This window comes from Thamnophis elegans, chromosome Z, assembly GCF_009769535.1.
Source record: "Thamnophis elegans isolate rThaEle1 chromosome Z, rThaEle1.pri, whole genome shotgun sequence".
Taxonomy (NCBI): Eukaryota; Metazoa; Chordata; class Lepidosauria; order Squamata; family Colubridae; genus Thamnophis; species Thamnophis elegans.
Window position 1 is genome coordinate 129,493,565 of NC_045558.1, and position 24,183 is coordinate 129,517,747.

The following is a 24,183-nucleotide window of genomic DNA, read 5'->3' on the forward strand; positions in this document are numbered from 1 at the left end:
AGAACTAGGATGGTGAACCTATGGAACCTATGGAACCTATGGAGACATTTGTCAGGGCACGCAAAGTGTTGCCCTGTTAGCTGGCAAAACCTCGAAGCAAAAAATAAAAAATAAAACCCCTGCAACTGTTTTAAGGCTGAAGGAAGCCTCCAACTGAGCAAGAAAGCACTGGAGGCCCAGACCATTCATTCCAGCCCACCGGAGTTTCCTGCGCAATGTGAGCACAGACAGACAGACAAACACACACACACACACACACACACAAACACACACACTACATACTCACGCATCCCCCGCCCTGGCCCCCCACAAAGGACCGAAAACCAGCTGGCCGGCAAGAGGTGCGCCTGCATGTGGATGCTAGTGGAGCTGGGCTGGGGTGGCTGGTGTGCCGGGAGAGGATGCTCTGCATGCCACAGGTTCCCCATCATGGCTCAAATCCTTTCAATTCCTTTTTCAGATCAATCATTTAACAGCTTCAGTGGCTATGAGTGATAAAAGTCAATTCCCCTTTTTCCACCACATTCTCCCCAAAGAAGGATTCCAGTACCCAGCAATTGTCCAGCTGCTCCTTCACTTCAGATGGACCCTGATTGGCTTCTTTGCTTCAGACACAGAAAAGGGAGAGAATTTCATGAGGACTTTCACTCCTGTGCTTGTCAGGAATGGAATTTGTGTGGTTATATCACAACTGTTCTCAACAACTGGACATACAGCAGCCCTCATGGATTCCCTCTCTAAGTGGAGACAAGTCAACGTCTTTGTTCACTTCATGGACGTTGATTCCCTTTGGGAGAGAATTCTTCCTTTCCATTTAACACTTATGCGTCTGCCAGGACCCATTGAGGGGAAAGTCTGGATCCTCACAAGTTTAATAGAGTACAAAATAAACAAGCACAGACTTCTCAAATACATCCATAGTATTTGGAACTTTGGTTTTCTGGTAAAAGAAAGGCCAAAAGATTCTGCCTTTAAACCCTTTTTCTTTGTGGAAGAAAAGTTTCAAGATCATTATTTTCATTGTTCTCTTTCAAAGAATGTCTTTTCTGTCAAAAGCCGCAGAAGATGCACCCAAAAAGCCACACTGGAGACCCAGTGGAAATGGGACAGAAAAAGGGTCCCAAATAACTACAACCATTACAGTTTCTCAAAGACTCTGGCCCAGGCCCTGAATGCTGCATATTCCGCCAGATCGAGGAGGGGAAGGAAGGAGGGAGAAAAGATCTTGGGGTCTCAAAGGCTGCAGCCATGGCAGGTAAGGGGATCCCGATATGGATCCATTAATCTTAAATCCTTTGGAGGAGGAATCCAGAGGAGAAGGAGGGGAACCATCTCAACGGATCTGGCCAATTTAATTACTCAGGGAATTAATAGCTCCAAAGAGTAGATATCATGGCATTTTTATATTTAGCACTGCTAATTGGAAAATGCTGTATTCTTTTTAAAAATAAAAGCCCAATATACCTCTTCCATTCTCCATACACCTCTTTCTTCCACCACCCTCCAACTTTCTATCTTCCCTCCATCATCCCCCTCTACCCTACTTCCCCTTGCCCTCTACCACTCCTCTCTCCAGATCCGCCTCCCCCCTTCCTTTTCGCCTTGCCCCCCACCCTCTCTCCCTTCCCTCTCTACCCATCTTTCTTCTTTCCTACTCCTCCTCCCCTTGGTGTATTTCCACTATATGTTAATGTACTTGGCTTATCCTATTTTTTTTTATATTTTTTTTTATTTTTGTTACATAGACAACATATACACACAACAATAGAAAAAGAAAAGAAAAAAAGAAAAAAGAAAAGAAAAAAAACACACAAAAGAAAAAAAAAACAAAGCCCATCATCACATACAGTATGTCGTTTGGTTACAGGTGTTTTAACATTTATCATTCTTATACATTCATTGTTTCATTTAATAGATTATAATTTAGTATCGTTTCTTATTCCCCTACCTGTGGCAATCCATCCCAACTACGTTTCCCCCCACACACACACCCGTATCTCTCTGTTTTATATTTAATAGACACAACGATAGAATAAAAATAAAAATAAAAAAACACACACAAAAAACCATCATCACATACAGCATGTCGTTTGGTTACAAGTGTTTTAACATCCACATCCTCGAATAATATTTACCATCTCAAACTTTTCATCTAGTATAACTAAAAACCTCATTTTCATTCTACAATATATATTTAGTTAACATTAGTATTATTTTTTTCCAGAAATTATACTTATGTTCATTATTATCCTTGTACTTCATACCTTCAAACAGAGATCTTATTCCTTCATTTTTCAAGAAAACGTCACTGCATATATATACCAGTTTACAATTATTCCCTTATTAAAATTGTTTATCAGCAGCGAAATACGTTCTTAACATTATGCATTATATCACCAAACCTCTATTAAATATTCATAAAATCATTATTATCCTTATCCTTTTTAAAACAAAAAATTCTAAAGTATTCAATTCATTGATATATTAATTTTTCATTGTATCATTGTTAGATTATTTCACAGCATAGTTGTATCATCATTCAACTTCTTCAATTGAAGCTTAGGTATATCATTTTTCATTTCCAAGGTTTTTTTCCCCCCCTAGCCACCGATAAAACAAATCCCATATCTTATAAAATTGCTCATCCTCTTGTTCTCTAATTTCAAGTGTCAATTTACTCATTTCAGCACAGTCCATTATTTTTCGGATAACTTCTTCCTGTTTTGGTATTGTTTCATTTTCCCAGTTTTTTGCAAATACAATTCTGGCTGCTGTTAACACATTTACAATCAAATATTTTAAGTCTTTGTTGTAGATTTCTGGTATGATCCCCAATAAAAAGACCTCTGGTTTAAAGTCTATTTGTTTGTGTGTCATTTTCTCCAACCACATGTGGATTTTAGTCCAGTATCTTTTGGCTTCAGTGCAAGTCCACCACATATGGTAGTATGAACCAGTTATCTGGTGCCATTTCCAACACTTTTCTGATTTATTCTTGAACATTCTTGCAATTTTGGTTGTGGGCCACCTGTAAAACATCTTATACAAGTTTTCTCTATATGCAGTAGACATTGTCATTTTATAATTTTGAGACCACAATTTCTGCCAATTCTCTAAGTCAATCCCATACCTAAAATTTTTTCCCCAAGCTATCATAGTTTCTTTAACTTGTTCTTCTTGCAATTTAAACTCCAATAAATATCCATATAGTTTTTTAATTACTTTTTCATCAGTACCTGTTAAAATTTTGTCTAACTCAGTCATTTTATTGTAAAAACCTTTGGTTTTTCTATCTTCATTATATCTAGATTGTATCTGTACATATGAATACCAGTTCATTTCCAGTTCTATTGATGTCCCAATGTCTTAAAAAAAATATACAAAAAGAAGATATAAAATAAGAAAAGAACACCCCCCTCCAAAAAAGGAGGGGTGCTTCAAGCCACAAGTGGAAAAAAAAGGTGTAAGTATTCAAAAGGTCAAAAAGAATGACCAAAAAAGAAAGAATCAATGTCAATATCTCCCCAGCAAAATGGTATGGAAATAGTGTTGAAAGAAGAAAGGATGCCACCAAGCTAAAACAAATAGTCTTTTCGGACTCTTCCCCCCCCCCCCTCCTAAGATAAAAGTCTTTCCAAGGTCATTCTCAGCTCCATCACAGCTCTGTTGTTTGGTCTAACAGAAGTCCAGATAAGGAAACAGTAACACCTGTGTAAATAACGCTTTCAAATGAATTACAGGGGAAATTTTGGTAACAATAGTTCAAGTCCACTAGATGGCAGTGTTAGCTTGTAGCTTGTAGCTTGCATTAGCTTTATTAAAACTTCCGTAGCGATTGCTAATTACTAATTGTTAAAATACAACCAAAAAGCTAAAAGAAAACAAAAAACCGATCTTCAAAGCACTTTAGGTTTAAATTCAATGTCCCCACAAGGTTCAAAGTTAAAAATATCGACAGCAAAAAGAGGAGCACAAAAAGCCGATTTAGATTACAAGAAAGTCCAGCCCGGTTTCCAAAGATAAAAAAAAAGGAACAGAAAAATAATCTTTCAATCGGCAACATTTATTCTTGCCGCTTTTCTCACTAGTCAGCCTTATTTCAAACTAAGTTTCCAAATTTAGAGTGTTCTCTTTCCAACAAGAAAAAAAGATTTTAAACCCACACCAAACGACATGTTCTGATCCACTCTCTCTAGGCTATCCGCAGTTTCAACAGCCTTGTGGCTGGTCCAGAAATCACTGGCAAAGAGGGGTTTCTGGGCCCCCAAAGACCTTGCGAACGTCTCTGGGACCATGGATTTCCTTCTACCTTTCACTGTCTCTTCAGGACAGCTTAGCTCCAAAAAGAACCCTCCAAATGACCCAGTTAGATGGTCCCTTTCAGGAGCTGCCTGGAAGTCCGTCTTCTCACTGCTAAGCCCCGCCTTCTTCCCCGCGCCTTCTTCCCTTATCCTATTTTTAAAGAAAAATTAAAGAAAAACAGTATACATGTAAAGTCACATTGCATTGAGATCTAACACATTGTGTCTAGCCTAATATATATCCCTCCCTCCCCCACCCTCCCCCTCAACCCCCCACCTCATCCCCCCTCGACTTCCCAGAACCTGTACACGATATAGATTTTTAACAAACACAGTCTAAAATCTATTGAGAAAAAAGAAATAAAGAAATTAATAACATCTCTACATTGATCTTAGCTTCTTCTTGCTAAGCTAACTTTAAACAATTTAAATCATTCCTGATCTTAAGCATAGGCTAACTGGAATTTCTTGGTCCCGTATTTATTTTGTATATAGTCAATCCATTTTTTCCAGTCTCATTTATATCTCTCATTTGAGTGATCTTTAAGATATGCCGATATTTTAGCCATCTCGGCTAAATTTGTAACTTTCAATGTCCATTTTGAGTTGTAGGCAGGTCTTCCTTCTTCCAGTATTGTGCCACCAACAGTCTTGCTGCCGTTATTAAGTGCAGGATCAAATTAGTCTCTACCGCTGTAAAGTCAGTACTTATACCTAACAAAAATAACTGAGGAGTAAACTTTATCCTTCTTTTAAAGATATTTTGCATAATCCACCATATTTTTATCCAAAATGCCTTAACCTTTTGGCAAGTCCACCATATATGGAAATAGGTAGCATCGAGAGAACCACATCTCCAACATTTGGGTTGTAAATTCGGATACATAGAAGCCACCTTTTTAGGATCTAAATGCCATCTATAGAATATCTTGTAAAAATTTTCTCTCAGCTTTTTAGCTTGTGTAAATTTCACATTTTTTACCCAATTTTTTTCCCATGTATCTAACATTATTGGTTCTTCAATATTTTGAGCCCACTTTACCATACAATCTTTAACTAACTCTGTTTCTGGATCCATCTGTATTAACACATTATTTTTCAATAACTCAAGAATCATAATTGTATGGATTAAGAGCAAAGACCAGAAGCTTGAAATGGTGGAATAGAATATTTGGATAGGACATAGACTTAAATCAGGATCCCTGAATTAAAGAAGCATTATGTAATGATTTATGATCATTCCATTTTGGAAGTCATCCTTCTAAATGTATCCCACTAACTAGGACCATCTGCAATGGACAAAATGAAGTGGAGTGTTATAACCCCAATATTCCAGCAAGATTTTTAAATCTATTGTTATATATTTTTCTCTCTGTCTTGAGACTAATTGTCTTAGACAATCAAAGAAATGCCTTGCTTGAATGTTAATGTATCCCCTCCTTTCAGTGTTCATGGGCTATGTAATTTAATTTTGTGTGATACAAAATTAGAAAACATAAATTAGAATGCACCAAATTCCTAATTTGGCTACAGATGCTGCAATATTCATTTCAGGTTATACATGCAAAACTACCAGCATAATTTGGCTTTGGAATTTGCAGTCAAAGAAATCAATGAGAATTCCAAGATCTTGCCTAATATGACCCTCGGTATCCATATCTCCAATAGTTATGTCTTGGCAAGATGGATCTATCTGGCTTCCATGGAACTCCTGTCTACAAAGGGAAGGTTCATCCCGAACTACAAGTATGACCTCAAAGACAATGTAATATCAGTGATTGCAGGACACAATGCTTATGTTGGTCAGTTCATGTCAAATATTCTGAGCATTTACAAGGTTCCTCAAGTAAGAATTATACCAGAAAGAAAGAAGTCAATTTGAACATTCACATATTTATATGATTATTTGTGGTTTGTGCTTAATGGTTCTATATAGTGATAAATGAAATGAAAATGACTCTGCAATAAACTCATCCAAGAACTCACTCTATGTATAATAAAATGTACAGTAGATCTACCCCAAACATATTGTACAGATACTCCTTTTTATGTAGGGACATGGATATAAAATGGAGCATATCATTTTATATTTTATATTAATATTTGTATCAATACACTTCCTTAACAATAGATACATGTACTTTTAATTGGAAATATATCATCCAGTTTCTTCATTTTTCTTAGCTCATATATGGTTCAGCTCCAGAGATGGATGATAATATACAAGCTGCTTTCTTCCATCAATTATTTCCCAATGAAGATCTTCAGATTATGGGAATCATCCAATTATTGCTTCGCTTTGAATGGAAATGGATTGGTCTCATTATACTAAATCCTGAAAGAGGGAAGAGTTTTATAAAAAAAATAGGCTTGATATGTTTTCTAAGAAAGGCATCTGTTTTGACTTCATAGAAGAAATGCCAAGGGAAACTGTTACCAATGACATTGAAAATCAACTTAATGGCTGTTTTATGATATATGAGGTTATTATGAAAAGTACTGCCAATGTTGTGATTGTATATTGTGAGAATGAGGACATGACTGTCCTTAGAATGTTGCCCTACATTTCAGAATATGTGGACATGCCAATGGAGAGAAAAGATAAAGTTTGGATAATGCCAGCACAGATGGAATTCACATCAATCCCCTTTCAAAGAACCAGAGGCATGGACTTCATCCATGGTGCCCTATCGTTGGCAGTCTCCTCAAAGGAAATACTAGGGTTTAAGAAATTCATTCAGATGAGAAAGCCCTCTTCAGAAGAAGAGGACAGCTTGACAAGATTGTTTTGGGAACATGCATTTGAATGTTCCTTCCCAAATGCTGGGTTAGATGAGGACAGTGGCAATCGGTGCACTGGTGTGGAGTCACTGGAAACCCTTCCCAAATGTCTATTTGAAACTAGTATAACTGGGCAAAGTTATAGCATTTACAATGCCGCCTATGCAGTGGCCCATGCTCTGCAAGCCATGCTTTCATCTCAGAGCAGAAAAAGAGGAAATGCTTGGGAACTCAGGACTCACAATCAACAATCATGGCAGGTAAAAATGAAATGTATGTAAATATTTTTATTTGAATGACTATTGTGTAACAGTGTTCAGCTAGTATTTTGGAGTTGTATAGCTGATGAGATCAAAGCGATACATCAGAAATTCAAAGGAGAGTAACTTTTATTAATTCAGGGTAACACTAAATGTGGGATGCAATAATGCTGAGAAGGAGGCAATATCAAATGTTAATTCAAGAGGAAAATGATATTTAGGAGAAAGACAAGACTGATGACAGAGGGCAGTGATGTGGGGAAATCAGTTTCCACATGAATGGGATTCTTTAATAGACAAATTGATACATAATGGTATAAGCTTGTAGTGGTTTTATCAAGCATTCCTATACAATCCCTGAATCTCAGTATGCAAATGTTTCTTCTAAATAAGACTACTAACAGAATGGCTGGAAGTATTCCATTTTAACAATAGTACCAACACCTAGGCATATATACTACCCCATAGTTTTCTACAGCACTCTCTGAGTGGTTTACAATGGCAGCATATGCCCCCAATAATCTGGATCCTTATTTTACTGACCTCAAAAGAATGGAAAGCTGTGCCAAAAAGAAAAATCCAAGAATTATATCTCAGACTCTACAAACCTTAGTTAGCATGTGAAATGTTGGGAGTTCATGACAGTACAATTTAAAAAAGAATGAAAAATGGATTTATTGTAACGATTGCCAGGAGAAAGCCTCTGCTCTTTTTTTTTTTTTAAAGCATGACAACAAGGCTTCTATTTGCGAAATTGCAGCCAAATAAATAACCAGATTTCTGGAACACTCTCCTTTAGACAAATGAGATGAAAGTGAGGATGTTTGGCCATCATGCACAATGCCACATTTGGCAAAAAAACAGACACAGGCCAAACATCTCATACCAATCATCAAGCATGGTGGTGAAGCTGTCAAGAATTGGGCTTCCTTTCAATCCACAAAATCAGCAACTACCATGCAAGTTGACTGTGAATTTTCTATATATCAAAGTATTCTAGAATCAAATGTAAAGCCATCTGTCTCACAGCTAAAGCATGCCCGACATTGTGTCATGGAACAGGACAATGATTCCAAGCACACCAGCAAATCTACAACAGAATGGGCGAGTGGGAATTGAATCAAGCCATTGCAATGGTCCCTTCAAAGTCCAGACCACAACCTGATTGAGATGCAGTGGTGGGATATCAAGAGAACTGTGTGTAAAGAAATCAGAATCAGAACTGAGCTTCACCAGATCTTGAAGGTCTTTTAGTCAAGCCCATGTTCAAAAAGGAGATCTTATGCAGGGGTGGGATTCAGGCAGTTTGGACCAGTTTGCTCAGACTGGTACTTCCGGTGATAAGTTGGTCCCACCTTCCCACCCCTGTGCTAGCCTTAATGAACTGAAGCAATAAAGAAGAGTAAGCTAAAAATCCTGCACAATTATATCAAAGACTGATAAAATCATACAGAAAATGAGTATTTCAGTTATTGCTGCTAAAGGTGTCTACTGATTGAATAATAAGATATACTTATTTTTTCACACATGGCTTCTCCATTTTGCCTTTAAAAAAATAAAATAAGTGAGGTTCATCTGAGGTCGTATTTATCTATTTTTTAGAATTGCTAAGGAATTGATAATTTCTAATATGTCCTGATGTGTGAAGCTATAGAACCTAAAAGAATGTCCTTGCTTTTTCACATGACTGAATACATATTACAAAATGCAATATTTGCTTCTGGTTCTATATTATGATTCCAGAGTGAGAAGAAGGGTATGAGATGCGTAAGAAAAGAAAGAAAGAATGGCATTGCATACTGATTAACAGGCAGATCACAAGGAGCAAAATTGTTTTTTGTCTGTTCCTCATATGCAAGACATTTTAATACACCATATAGCTGCAGAGCAATAGACTGGAACCCAGGATATCACAAAAATGTTATGTGATTGAATAGATCAGTGTTGGCAAAACCTTTTAGCACCAAGTGCCAAAATGGGAGCATATGTGTGTGAGCACCAGAAATCGGAAGAGCATCTCCCCAAGTACATATACACGGGAGCACTGGAAACCAGAAGAGCATTTCCCCGGTGCGCATGCAAGTGCAAGGAAGCTGTGCTTCTGGTTTCCGGTGTTCCCACATGCGAAAACCAGCTGGCCTGCATACATGTGCATGTGCAACCGGGAAGATCAAAGGGCGATGGCTGGCATGCCCAGAGAGATGGCTCTGCATGCCACTTCTGACATGTGTGCCATAGGTTCACCATCACAGGCATAGATGCTAATGTTCCTTCCTGCATGATGAGAATGTGAGAGGAATTCTAAAAATACTGTAGACGAATGCAGGGATACCATTGGGACAAGATGCAAAGGTCAGCAGAAGGAGTATTAATAGGAAGCAAATGAGCAAATGACACTTCTGTTTAGAGGGAAAGTTTACTGGGCTTTCAGGTGTCTGTTGTCATACCCTATAACAATAAAAATAGATTCTTTGTACAACATTTGCTGATTGGTCTGCCTCAAAAGGATCACATATGAAAGTTCTTTCATTCATTCATGCTCATTATTTCCAATGCTTAAAACTTTTTCTCAATGATTCCCATTCAGTTCCATTGGTATCTGAGAACTATTTCATTTAACAACAGCGCTGGAGAAATGATTTCCTTTGATGAAAGAGGAGAGCTAGCAACTGGATTTGATGTTATCAACTGGGTCACATTCCCCAACCAATCGTTTCATAGAATCAAAATTGGAAACATAGCTCCAGTGGCTTCCGGCGAAAATGTTCTTACTATTTCTGCAGAGGAAATAATTTGGCCCAACATGTTTAACCAGGTAGTTTTGGCACCAAAATTGAACCATAGGGAATAAATATCTATTGTTCATTTTATTTTCACTTACTGGTTCAAGAATCAAACAGTTTGTTCGGAAATTTCAGGCACACTCTTCCTGTATTGGCATGATAGCACAAGGGCTTTCAGTGTGAGCCCCTTTGCATGAATGCAACACTCCAGCCCTTAGCATTCATGGAGAACATTGATCAAATGTTTTCAAATTTCTGTGGATCAATGAGGAAACAAGGACACATCTACAGGATCTACCAGTTCTGGAGAACTGGTAGCAGAAATTTTGAGTAGTTCAGGGAACAGGTAAATAACACCTCTGACTGGCCCCATCCCCATCTATTTTCTGCCTCCCAAATCCCAGCTGATCAGGAGGGAATGGGGATTTTTCAGTATTCTTTCCCTGCCATACCCACCAAGCCACACCCACTAAGCCATACCATGCTCACCAAGCCACACCCACAGAACCAGTAGTAAAAAAAAAATTGAATCCCACCACTGAGCTGAGGGATAAAGAACTTCAATCAGTTCAAGCCTTTTATGATGTTATTTCATTATGGATGAGTCATAACTGGCAAATAAACTGGCTAAAGATATTCCTTTCTGAGAATTCTATTTGTCCTGCTACAAATTGTGATGAAGGACATCAGGCTGATACATGAATAACAGATTTTACAATAGAGCTATTCTCATTCTCATATTCTCATATTCATTTGGGACATGGTGACTCAGTGGCTAAGATGCTGAGCTTGTTGATCAGAAAGGTCGGCAGTTGGGCGGTTCGAATCCCTACAGTCGTGTAATGGAGTGAGTTCCTATTACTCATCCCAGCTTCTGCCAACCTAGCAGTTTGAAAGTATATAAAAATGCACAGTAGAAAAATAGGGATCACCTTTGGTGGGAAGCTGACAGCATTCCATGTGCCTTCAACTTTTAGTCATGCCGGCCACATGACCACTGATACGTCTTTGGACAGTGTTGGCTCTTCGGCTTTGAAATGGAGTTGAGCACTGCCCCCTAGAGTCAGGAACGACTATCACATATGTGCAAGGGGAACCTTTACCTTTATTCTCATATTCAATCCCTTCCTGTCACTTGGTTATTTATGGCTGTTTTATTCCAACCATATGGACTCTTTCCGCCTTCTTTAATTATGCATATTAGTCTAGAATTTCAAGAATATTTGCTCAAACTTAAAATATTGCAACAGCATCCAGAATTGTCCAAAACTTCAAATGAATGTCTGTTTTAAGGTAACTTAGGGTATTTTTTTTTTAGTTCCAAAAGATGTTACATGAATACTTTGATGATTTTTTAAATGTTATATGTCCAGTTGAAAAAAAATATTTATGCCACACATGAATGCAATTATTTTACAAGATTAAAATACTAATGAAGTCCAATTCTTCAGATGCAAAAATTCCTGAAATGTTAAGTAAAAATTTCTCATATTTTTTTTCTGAATGTCGAATAGGTACAACCATTTTCTATGTGCAATCCTCAATGCTTATCAGGTTTGCTTATCAGCAAAATAAAAAAAGAAGGAAGGCCATTTTGTTGTTATGATTGCCTTAAATGTCCAGAAAGGAAAATTTCAACCAAGACAGGTAACAATTCCAATGTTCTTAGATCTATTTTTTATTACTTGTTAATTATAAACAGTAGTTTACCATCTCTTAAAAAAATGTCCATAATTCAGGAGATATTTTGATTAATCAATCTATTCAAATATCATGCCATTTTTTTACTTTGGGAAAGATAAATCAGATGACAAACTAAATCTTTCACCTATGGTCTCTATGAAAATAAAGAGATTATCAATGCTGGCTGGAATCAAACTTTTATCATTTTGGAGATTTCCAGTTTAGAAGATTTAAATAAATACTAAAGGGATATCTGAGTTAGTTAACCCTAATCTAAGAAGAAAAAATATTCTTGGAAGCATAGAGAAAATTAAGCTTGAACTGATTTTTTTTTTTTTTTTGCAATCTTTAAAAGTTATCTATGTGTAATGGTTCCTTAATCATAGAAAACTAATAAACCAAACCAACAAATAAATAACACGGAGATAATTTTTTTTCCTTAAATTGCCAGTGAACTATAGATTTTATCAACATCCAGCTCCTGAATTCAAATGGAACTCCAGGATCATTTCCATTTCCAAAAATATTACTTTTTATTAAATATACTGTCAAGGCAATATTAACTCTGAGATTCCCAAACACCAGTTCATAGAATTAAACCACAATCTTCCCCCCCTCCAAACCCCCAGGTTCTCATGTACTCCATACTGCATAAGTTATATTTGTTATGGGAACCATCTGCTTCAAACTCTACATCTTTTAGGATGTCCATCTAAGGTTTCCAGGCTCTCACAGTCCTTAGTGGAATCATAGAAGTTTTCTTTATCTAACCAATTTGAAAGCAACACCTCTCCCCTCACTTTAATGGCAAGTTGAAACACAGAGGGACGTTATTGCCAAAGTTTCATCCTTGACAGATTTAAGAAAGATTCTGCCTGATTTTAAGTGGTGCTGTGCGGTTTCTTGGAATGAGTAACATAATGGGTAGTAATAAAGAAAAGTCAAAAGGCCCTTAATGGTAGATCTGCCTTAATTATGATCCTCTTCTTTATAGGACAGAAATAAAATTTATAAATGAATGCAATAATTTCTTTTTCAGATGCAGATGACTGCTTCCCATGTTCAGAAGATCAATATCCAAACAAAGCTCACAATCTTTGTGTTCCAAAACGCATCACATTTTTGTCTTACAATGAATCTCTGGGAATTAGTTTAACAATTATTGCTTTCTTCTTTTCTTTTATCTCAGCTTGGGTGCTGCATATCTTCATTAAACACCAGGACACTGCAATTGTCAAAGCCAACAATAAGAACCTTACCTACATTCTTCTCATTGCCCTCTTCCTCTCCTTCCTTTGCATTTTGCTTTTCATTGGGAAACCTGACCAAGTGAAATGTCTCTTGCGACAAACTGCTTTTGGCACCATCTTCTCTGTAGCCCTTTCTTGTATTTTGGGCAAAACAATTATAGTGGTTCTTGCTTTCATGGCCACCAAGCCAGGCTCCAAAATGAGGAAGTGGGTGGGGAAAAGGCTGGCCAATATTGTTGTTCTTTCTTGCTCCTTAGTGCAAGGCACCATTAGTAGTGTGTGGCTGGCAACTTCTCCCCCATTCCCCTATTCAGACATTCATTCTATGGCTGAAGAAATTGTCCTAGAATGCAACGAGGGTTCAGCCATCATGTTTTATATTGCCCTTGGTTTTATGGGTTTCTTGACTTCTATCAGTTTCATAGTAGCTTTCAATGCTAGGAAGCTTCCTGATAGTTTCAATGAAGCCAAATTTATCACCTTCAGCATGTTGGTCTTTTGCAGTGTCTGGATATCATTTCTTCCCACCCATTTGAGCACCAAAGGGAAGTATATGGTGGCTGTGGAGATCTTCTCCATTTTGGCTTCTGCTGCTGGTTTACTGGGCTGTATCTTTGCCCCAAAATGCTACATTATTGTTCTGAGGCCTGATTTGAACAGAAAGGAACAGCTGGTAAAGAAATAAATCTGATTCTTTAGGCATAAAATATGGAATATAGTTTTTATAGAATGGTTCCTTTACATATCAGATTGTGGGCTTTTTTGTGAGAAATAAAGAAATATGGTAGCTGCTAAAAGAGGTATTGAAGGCTGTCACAGAAAAGAGAGTCCATAGGAAAGCCATGAGTTAGAAGCTAAATATATATATAAAGCAAAAAGAAGAACAAGAAATATGAGAAATAAAAATTGAACCTAATTTTTGCCATTTTGTTCTACTTTTTAAAAAAATTAAACACTCCCAAAATAGAAGAAAAGACAGGGAAGTTGGGAAATAACACTTTTGGCAATAGGTAAACTTCTAAAAGGAAACTGAGAAGATCAAAATGAGGTTACACATGCAATTATAGCTAGGATTAGGATTAGCAATTTTATTGAAATTTACATAATTTCATCTGCTTGAAAAGGTAAATGTCATAAAATGAATAACTAATGCAATTTATTAACTTACATTAATAAATGACAAGGAATGCACCACAGCATTAAACCAATAAATCCAAAACAACCTAATGGTAAAGATAAAGGTTTCCCTTGCACATGTGTGCTAGTCATTCCTGACTCTAGGGGGTGGTGCTCATCTCTGTTTCAAAGCCGAAGAGCCAGCACTGTCCAAAGTCATCTCCATGGTCATTTAGCCGGCATGACTAAACACTTAAGGCACACAGAACGTTGTTACCTTTCCACTGAAGTGGTCCCTATTTTGCTACTTGCATTTTCAAAATGGTAGGTTGGCAGAAGCTGGGACAAGTAATGGGAGCTCACTCAGTTACATGGCGCTAGGTATTTGAACTGCTGAACTGCCGACCTTTCTGATCGACAACCGCATATCTTAGCCACTGAGCCACTGTACCACTTAAAACAGCCTAAGTAAAGCAACAATTCAGTAGCTCCAGAAGGAGAAAAAGGAATCATCTACAACACACAGTGTAAGGATGGTAATAGCCACTATTTAAAACCAAGAAGCAGAAGATTAGCAGAGCACATCCATGAACAGCAACTAGCAGTAAGAACTTAGGATGAAAATGCCTTCATTTTGTAACAAATGGAGTGACTTAACCATAGTTTCAGATGTGAAGCTGTCAGCATCAGAGACCAAGCTAAGCCCAAATACAAACATAGAGTTAACAATATTGATATATCATTCAAAAGAGATAATTTTCAAAAAACCAAATTGGAAACAAAAAGATCAAAACACTTCCTTACCAGCAATCAACATCCTGATGAGCAGAGATTAACACCACGATTAACACTAGACCAACAATCAAGTAAACAATATACTAATCAAGGAATTAATAATGAAGAAAAACTAGCTAACAGCTTAATCAAGGAACCAGCAAGACCAATGAAAGCACTACCAAGACTTCTGAACTGAAGAAGCTTCTTGGATGAGAACTGAAACATTTTCAAGGAAAAAACAACAACCAGTTGCCTCTTGGAAAAATGCCTTTAGGTTTTCCCCAAATAAGCACACTGACTGGATAGGCATATGAAATGCATGCAATACCCCTACATTGATTCTTTTATTGTAGAATATCTGAAGGGAAAGATTCTCCTTAACAGTGAGATCTAAATTTCATTTAAAACAATTGAATTTTATTTGTTGTTTAATAAATGATTGAAATTTCTATTTGAATTCAACTGTTTTCTCACTTGGAAAAAAAAACCAGATACAGGAGAACAACATTCTTTATTTATATCATTTTGTTCTTTTGATCCTACTGCCACTGTTATTTTGTCCTTAATTCCACACAGTACAATTCCCTGCATGTCACAAATTGGTTTATAAAATTGAGCATGTCTTGATCTGTACAATTATTATAAATTATGCATTATTATTTTCAATCTTGTAGTTATAGAAAATATTAAGAGCAATGTATTTCAATAGCAATAAAAATATAATATTCTTCCCTCCCCAGGGTGCAGCTGGAGAACAAAGACCTTTGATTATGATTTTTAAAACACATCTCTGACTTTTAAGTAACCTTATGGAATAATGTGTATTAGATTGTCTTACTTCAAATGACTAATTGAATGAACAGATGGGTGAGAGATGGGTTGGTCTGTAAGATGTTATTCTTTGCAACTATACAATATTGTCCTTGTATGTAGAATCTGATACATCTCTTGGCAAATGTTCTGTAGGAAAACAGCTTCTTATTCAGCACAAGCAATATCATTCAGAAGATTTGGTCATGGTGGGCATTTCCTGTCTAATTTAAATTATGTCTGAAAAAGTAACATTCACAAGAAATCCATCAAAGGAACTAGTTGATGATTTCATGTATGTAACTCTTAGTTTTAAGCAATGTAGTTCAGAAATAGTTAAAATGTATAGCATGATTGAATTAGAATGAGGGATAAATTCTGAATTGCTGATATTATTACTAAATTATTGTTGGATTTCTATTACAAAAACTATTTTTTCAATATATTTTTATTTAGATAGCTTACAACCTCCTGCTTGATATCATTTGGGCAGATAATAATTTAATATCAATCCATTCCTTTTTCATGTGGCAATAATTAGGTGATGTACAAAAAAAAAGTCAGCATTGGCATCTCATTAAAGAAGGAAGAGGAGCAGGAAATGGTGGAGTAGAATATTAGGGTAGGAGATAGAAATAACATTGGATCCATAACTTAAAGAAACCTCATTCAAGGTTTGTTTGTTTGATTGATTGATTCATTCAATGCACCCAATCAGAATATCCACCTTTGGGTATTTGGAGATCCATGAGAGTGCAAATTCATGTTTCGAATAGCATCAGGGTTTGAACAGATACTCTGGCAGAGGAGAAGAGAGGGAGGAAACCTGTAGCTATGACTCTGACACACCGCAGTTATTATCTTTCTGCCAATCCACCTGGGGTTCAAGATACATGGATTGTTGTTGAATTGAAATAGCCTTCTATGCAGTCTTTGATGTTTTTGCCTAGTTCAGAAAATATCTCCTGTAGAGGATGATTGCTTTGTTTTTGATGAGAGAATAAGTGGCCATTGTTTAAATGCTTTTTAAAATTGCTAATAAAATGTAGAGAGGGTTATTTACAATACAAAATACACTTGATTTTTTTTAATTGTTTTTATTTATTTTTTTACAATGAATGATACATGCAGTTTACCTTCCTTTGCATAGTGTTAAGAGGCATAGATATTTTGGTATTCTCTCATATTAAGAAGTTTTGAATGGTTTCTTTCCAGATCCTTAGAGTAGGGAGGGAGACACCTCTATTGTTTCCAAAATGATGGGTGACATTTTTACTTCAGTTAGCCATGAGCAGGAAATACATTTTTTCTTCTATTTGGAAATGCCTGCAGCCTTAGATCTTTATTGTAGGTTTCAAACCCTCTGTGAACCAAGTCCAGCAAAGCTTTAACTCCATAGTAAAATCTGTGGTCATTTACTCCTCAAAATTTCAAAAGAGAGAAAAGCTCTTCTTGAATTTTTTTATTTCTTTGACTTCTCTCTCCCCCATCCCTTTCTCATTTTCAGAATCAGTTTTCATTTTATTGTCACTCATGAACACAACAGAAGTGAAAATCCCATAAACTAACATGCAGGGTTTCTGTATTCACTACAGATATTTAGTTGATGGAGTGGATAAAGGAGAAAAGAGGCAATGGAGCCTAGCATTCAAATCTAACTTCGCCACCCAGTAAATAAATTTGGGAGCAGAGATTAATCTCAGGCAGAAAAAAAAAAACAGGTACATACATGAATGTTCAAATAACCTGATTCATTGCTTAAAGTATATGCAGAAGAATCTATTCAATGGATCATCAGCAGAAAGTGATAAGAAAGCTAGATGACCAAAATCTAGGTCAATAGATGTGTTGAAAAGGAGAAAGGATTTGGTTAAAGAACCTTCGAAAAGGCTGAAAATACAGCAACATGAAAATTCTTTTGGAATGGGCAATCACAATAAATCTTAATGATCATAAATATCATACACAAATTGTTCTTTAACAGAAATAAAAATTTCTATGTTCCTATAGTTTTATACAAGTTTCCTATAGACAGCATTCTTTCTATTTCTTTTTACAGCAATTTCTCTGAGGTAGAAATATAACATGATGTACTAATTCCTCTTTCTGAGTTGTTCCCTGTGGTTTAGCTCAGGCCGTAAAACAATGATGTAGCACTTTGGTAAGAATATGCATCCTAGTAATGAAGCACTGGAGGCCAAGATGGAGAAGACCTCCACAGCTACCATGGCTTTGCCTTTTGTGCTCAGATAGGCTGGAAAGAAGGAGATCCACACACTGCAAAAGGCCAACATGCTGAAGGTGATGAACTTGGCTTCATTAAAGCTGTCGGGTAATTTATGGGCAAAAAAAGCCACAATAAAGCTGGCAATGGCCAAGATACCCATGTAGCCCAAGACACAGTAGAAGAAGAAGGGTGACCCCTCGTTGCATTGTAAAATCATTTCAGGGAACTCTGAGTGCATGTCCAACTCAGGGAATGGAGGAGATGTCAACAACCAAAGAATACAAATAGATACTTGGACAAGAGAACAGGACAGGACAATAGAAAAGGACAATCTTTTCTCCACCCATTTCCTCATTGGAGAACCAGGTTTAGTGGCCATGAAAGCCACAACCACAGTAACAGTTTTTGCCAATACACTGGAAAGAGACACTGAGAAGGTGATGCCAAAAATTGGTTGTTGGAGAAGGCAGATGACCTTTTCAGGTTGGCTAAGGAAGAATAAAGAGGAGAGAAAACAGAGCTGAAGAGATACAAGGAGGATATAGGTGAGGAACCTATTGTTGGCTTTGACAATGGGAGTATCCCTGTGCTTAATAAAAGTTCCAAGTACCCAAGATGTCAGGGAGAAAAAACAAAGAGCTGCTGAAGCTAAACCAATTCCTAAGATTTCTTCAAATTTTATAAACACCACCGGTTTCAGGATACATCCATTCTTTTCTTTATTTGGATAATGATCTTCGGAACATTCAAAGCAATCATCCATTTCTGGAAATAAAATCAAGGAATTTGTCATCCAGGCATTCCAGTTATTAGAAATTACTTTGTTATTTTTTTGCATCCTAAACTGGCATATTAAAGTCTAATGAAAAATGGTAGAATTCCTACCCTACCGTTTTGATCTGAAATCTTCCCTTCTGGGCATGGAACACAGTCATAGCAGCAGAACTGATCCCCTTCAATCCCTTTTTTCCAGGATCCAGGGAAGCATGGGTCATTGCATCGGGAAAATGGAAGAACCTGTGATGAGCAAAGAAGATTGCAAAAATTGGTTCAATTTTTCAACCTCATCAACTTAAAAAGATGGGGAAATTGCAGTGATTTAGGAAAGATCCTGTTTGAAGTTCAGGGGGTGTAAATAATTGAACATAGTGACAATCTCATGGAAAAGTGAAAAATCACTCTAGTGATTTCTGATTCAAATCCAAACTAAAAATGCAAACATGCCTTTTACATTGTAATATCATATTGTCAATTTGAGGAATGCCTAATCATCAACAATATTTGAAAGGAATATGCCATTGTTTATTTTTTTAAAAGAACCCAGAAATCAAATTTCTAAACAGATTACGTTCAATATCAGATCGAAATGGATTAAGCCTAGCTGATTCAATAATTCAATACCAGGTTAAAAGTTGGATTCCAGACAATCATATCTTCATCAATGAATAATTCCATCCCTTTTGGAGCCTGGAGATCCATCTTTCCAACTCTAACTCTCTGAAAGGATCTGTTTGGAAATGTGATGAAATTGGTAATGTCAAATCCACCTGTTGCTTCCCCTTTCTCATTCAGGAACACTCTCTCCCCAGCTGAATTGTTAAAAGAGATACCTTGAAGAAATGAATGGAGCTACTTGAAAAAGAATGGAAGAGAAAGGGAGTTGAATACAATGTAGTGGAGCGGAGAACACCATATTCAAGTTTCATTGACTCATTCTTCCGATTCCTATAACCATTATTAAATTTGTACACTTAGAAATTTAATAATTGATATTTCATTTAAATGCACAGTACATAGCCACTCTATTATTAACTTGATATTATTTTAAGGAAACACAAAAAAGAACTAAAGCAGAATGAAAATAGGATTACTCAAAATGGCATTACTGTATTTTTCAGAGTATAAGATGCTCCAAAGTATAAGACACAGACCTAGATTTTGGAGGAGGAAAACAAGGGAAAAAATCTGCTCCCCAGCAATTTGCTTTCCTGCAGCAAATAGCAAACAGTACAGACAATATAGACTGTTAGTGGTGTTACATTTCAGACTGTACTTATACAGATGCTGTTAAACTTGATGTGGCTTTCAGGAAGTATACGTTATTCTCTGCTATTCAAAGAAGATACAATAGCACTGGACCTCTTCAGATCAAGCATTTATTTTAAAAAGCGTCTTCATTTTGTTAAGTTGTCTAGAACAACAATAAAGAAGTCTTTAAAAATAAGTCTAATAATTTTAACATTCTATAGGCAGAGGCCAAAGGGTTGGGGTCAGTGGGTACATTCAGTGTATAAGATGCACCCAAATTTTCACCCACTTTTTTGGGGGGAAAGGTGTGTCTTATACTCCGGAAAATACAGTATAACAAAGACTGGTTGTACAAATGTCTAGTTCAATGAAAAGAAGGACTAGAGGTGACATGATAGCAATCTTCCAATATCTAAGGAACTGTCACAAAGAAGAAGGAGTCAACTTGTTCTCCAAAGAACCTGAAGGCAGGATGAGAAGAAATTGATGGAAGCTAATCAAGAAGAGAACCAAGTTGGATCCAAGAAGAGATTTCCTGACAACAATTAATGAGTGGTTTACCTCCAGAAGTTGTGGGTGCTCCAACACTGGAGGTTTTGAAAAAAAGATTGGACAACCCTTTGTATGAAAGGTCCTTTCCAAATCTGTTATTCTGTTGTCATTTATATAGTAATTTCTCAATGATCAGAATAATGGAAAATAGAAAAACAGAAACTAGTTTTTCTGAATCTATTTTACAAAGAAGAAGAATAACAGAGTTGGAAGGTACCTTGGGAGTCTATTACTCCAATACACTGCTCAAGGAGGAGACTTAATACCATTTTAGACAAATCACTGACTAATCACTTAGTAAAAACTCTGCAGTGTTGGAGTCTCCACAACTTCTAGGGGCAAAGTTTCCACTAATTACTTAATTATTCGCACTTGGAGGAATTTCACCCTTATTTCTAGATTGTTTCTCATACTTAACTTGATTCCACACATAGAAAATATTAAGACTTTCCACAATGGGTTCAAAAGATACTTCTACATCAAACTGCTCATTGAAATAAAAGCAGAGAGAATACCTGATAGGCCTGGAGATCTGATGGATCAGATTTTTTAGCCATCATAGCTTCTTTTCCATTGAAATGTAATGTGTACAGAGCCTGCAAAGCATGAGCCACAGCATAAACAGCATTGTAGATACTGTAGCTTTGACCAGTCATTTCTATTTCAAACACAGGCCCAGGAAGATCCTCCAGCTTCTTCTGCCCAGAGCACTGTGTACTATGCATTTTTTGTAATTCTGGTTTTGGAAATGTACAATCAAATGATTGTTCCCAAACATCCTGCAAAAACCCATCTCTGAAGACTGAAAGAGGATTGATGGTCTGAAGAAATTCCTTGAAACCTACAACAGCTGTTGAATGAACAGTGAAGGAAATAGCCCCATGGAACATCTGGAGATCCCAACTGACTTGAAATCCTGATAATATGAAATCAATCTGTGCAGTCATGATCCACACCTTTTTAAACAATGCAGTTTCCTTGCTTTCAGGATCTACCACAAATGTGACAAATCTTAGCCACATAATTGCCCAGGATTCTCCATAGACCAGAAATGCATTCACTTTGCTATTCATCATGTTAATGGAGATAGCAGAGACTGTTTGATAAACTCCTGGGAAGTCTTCCACATGAATTAGTTGTGAAAGTCTTTCTATGAATGAAGAGCAGATTCCATTCTCTGAAAGCAAGGGCTGCATTCTACGTAAGAAATTTTCTCCATTGTTGTTATCAACAGCAAAAATCCCAATCCATGTCCATTTGAAATGGTGAAGCAGTTGGATAATCCCAATGTACTGATGGTCTTCTTTTGGGACCATGAAATAAAGTGAAGAGAGCTTACTGGCCTCAAATACATCTTGGGCTAATGAACCATATGTCAGCTATAAGAAAGTATAATAGTATTCTGTTGAAATGTTAAATCAAATATATTTTTCTCATCTAGTTTTCTTATTAAATTAATTCAGGGAACATTTTCCTTAGACTTCTTCTAAATATTAATATAGAAAGAACTTTAACCTTAGACTGTCAACTGTCAACCCCACCCCATTCCTAAGAGGTCTGTAAGGGGCGTGCATAAGTGCACCAATGTGGCTACTGCCCCTGTCCTAATGTTCCTTTTTATTCACATCCATTTCATGTATTCAAAATCATGTTTATACATATATGTCATCTAATACATGCTTGAATGAATGAATGAATGAATGAATGAATGAATGAATGAATGAACAAATGAACAAATGAACGAATGAATGAATGAATGAATGAATGAATGAATGAACTTCAGAGTACAATTGTTTCAATAGGCACAAAAGTACTATATCAATTTCCCTTAAGTATGGAATACTCTGCTTACTTACTTCCTGAATTTGGCATTGGTATTTGGCATTATAGATTCAGAAAAGAATTCTAATTAGTAAACCATAAACCATGCATATCATCTTAACACAAACCTAAACCTAATCCTTGTTGCTCATTATATATTCCATAACAAAAGCAAAATATAAAATTGTTCTCCTCAATCCCATCACAGCTTACTTGTGGAATCTTGAAGAAACCTATAAGTTCACCTATATAAGATGATGTATCAAAATCCAATCCTCCAATGATAGCCATGAGATTCTTCTGGCTATCACATTTATAGTTAGGGAGAAATTCTTTGGATTTGAAAAGTAGGTCCAGAGTGGTGCGATAGGTCATCCTTGCATGGAGGTAACTGTCATAGATGTGGAACCCAAGAGTGATGTTAGGTAAGATCTGGGGATCCTCAGTGATCTCCTTCACAGCAAAAGCCAAGGCAAGGATATGTTGATGGAACTTGGTGATTACACTGCAAATATTTTAAATACCCAGTTGAAAAAGTAAGTTGACAATTCTCATCATTTCTTTATGAATAACAAACCATTGTTTCTCTGACAGTAGTAAAAAGTTAATCATTTTTCTAAAAATCTTAATAATTTCTACGGAGGTATCCTTGGTGCTCTCTGAGCTTGATAGCTTTCTTGCAAACATTTCATTACCAAAGTAAGTAACATTATCATTGCCCAGCACTGAGGATGTTATCTAGTTTGGATAATGAGATATCTGCAAGAAAATAACCAATCTCAGAGAGCACCAAAGATCCCTCATTTCAACCATGAGCTACAAATATTCTGCTTTATTCATAATTTCTACAATTCAAATTTACAATTTTGCACAATATTTCCATGACTGCACTCCCCTCCCCTATTATTGTAAGCTGCCCTGAGTCCCCTCAGGGAAATGGGCGGCCTATAAATGTTTAATAAAACTAAAAAAAAACTAAACTAAAAAATATATACTGCAACAAATACAAGTAGTGACTTTTTTTTTTCAAAATACTGTATTTTCTACAAGACTTTCAGAAAATGTTACATGAATATATTAATTGGGTGTCACTCATTTATTGTATGTAGGTTTGGTTAGGAGAGATAATGCCAAACATTTTAAAATTACCTTAACCTCAGTAGATGTTCAACAAGATGAGCAAACATCTTTTTAAAAAATGTTAAGAAAAATATTCATTCGGTTAGAACCAGATACCTTTGAAAGACACATAAAGCATATATTACATTAAAAAAAGATTTGTGCACAAACAGCTTTGACTCATATGAAGAATTGTTGAGATTGGCTAAGATTAAATAGCAAAGAAAAATGACTTACATTGGTGCCTCATAAGATGTTATAGCAGGGTTTTCATCAAATTTCATTTCATAAAAGTGGTAAACGATGTGAGATGCCATCCCACCAATAGTGAAGTGTCCAGGCTGGTACCACTCATGTGGAACAAGGAAAGCATCATTTGCAGGACAGCTCAGAGTAACTACTTCGTGCATCAAAAACATTAGAAGAAACATCTTCATGCTTTCGTTATTATGCAGTTGTTTTATCTTCTATTTCCTATACTCCATAGGAAAGTGTATATATATTCCAATACTTCATCTAAGGATTAATCCAAGGATTATATCTGAGAATGCATCTAAATAGAAAATCTATCATTTTCTACTTGAAGATCATCTGAGTGCAAATTTGTATCTTGAATACCACCAGGATTTGAATAGATACTCTGGGAGTGGAGAATAGAACATAGAATCTTGAAGC

At 36.4% G+C, this 24,183-nt stretch overlaps 2 protein-coding genes across 2 annotated transcripts in view; one reads left to right on the forward strand and one right to left on the reverse strand.

Moving 5' to 3' along the window:
• The window catches only part of LOC116521772 (extracellular calcium-sensing receptor-like), a 28,232-nt gene extending 14,489 nt beyond the window's left edge, over positions 1 to 13,743 (forward strand). The window contains 5 exon segments of the mRNA XM_032236428.1: positions 5,856 to 6,147; positions 6,486 to 6,668; positions 6,671 to 7,342; positions 11,640 to 11,772; positions 12,848 to 13,743. Of these exon segments, the coding sequence (XP_032092319.1) occupies positions 5,856 to 6,147; positions 6,486 to 6,668; positions 6,671 to 7,342; positions 11,640 to 11,772; positions 12,848 to 13,743 (2,176 nt within the window).
• A 4,111-nt stretch (positions 13,744 to 17,854) lies between these two features.
• On the reverse strand, positions 17,855 to 23,945 carry LOC116521773 (vomeronasal type-2 receptor 116-like). The gene is made up of 5 exons (XM_032236430.1): positions 23,746 to 23,945; positions 22,603 to 22,894; positions 21,084 to 21,947; positions 18,879 to 19,005; positions 17,855 to 18,753 (listed from the first exon to the last, which is right to left on the reverse strand). Exons 1-5 carry the CDS (start codon positions 23,943 to 23,945, stop codon positions 17,855 to 17,857), a joined length of 2,382 nt encoding a protein of 793 aa, XP_032092321.1.
• Positions 23,946 to 24,183: the final 238 nt, after the last annotated feature.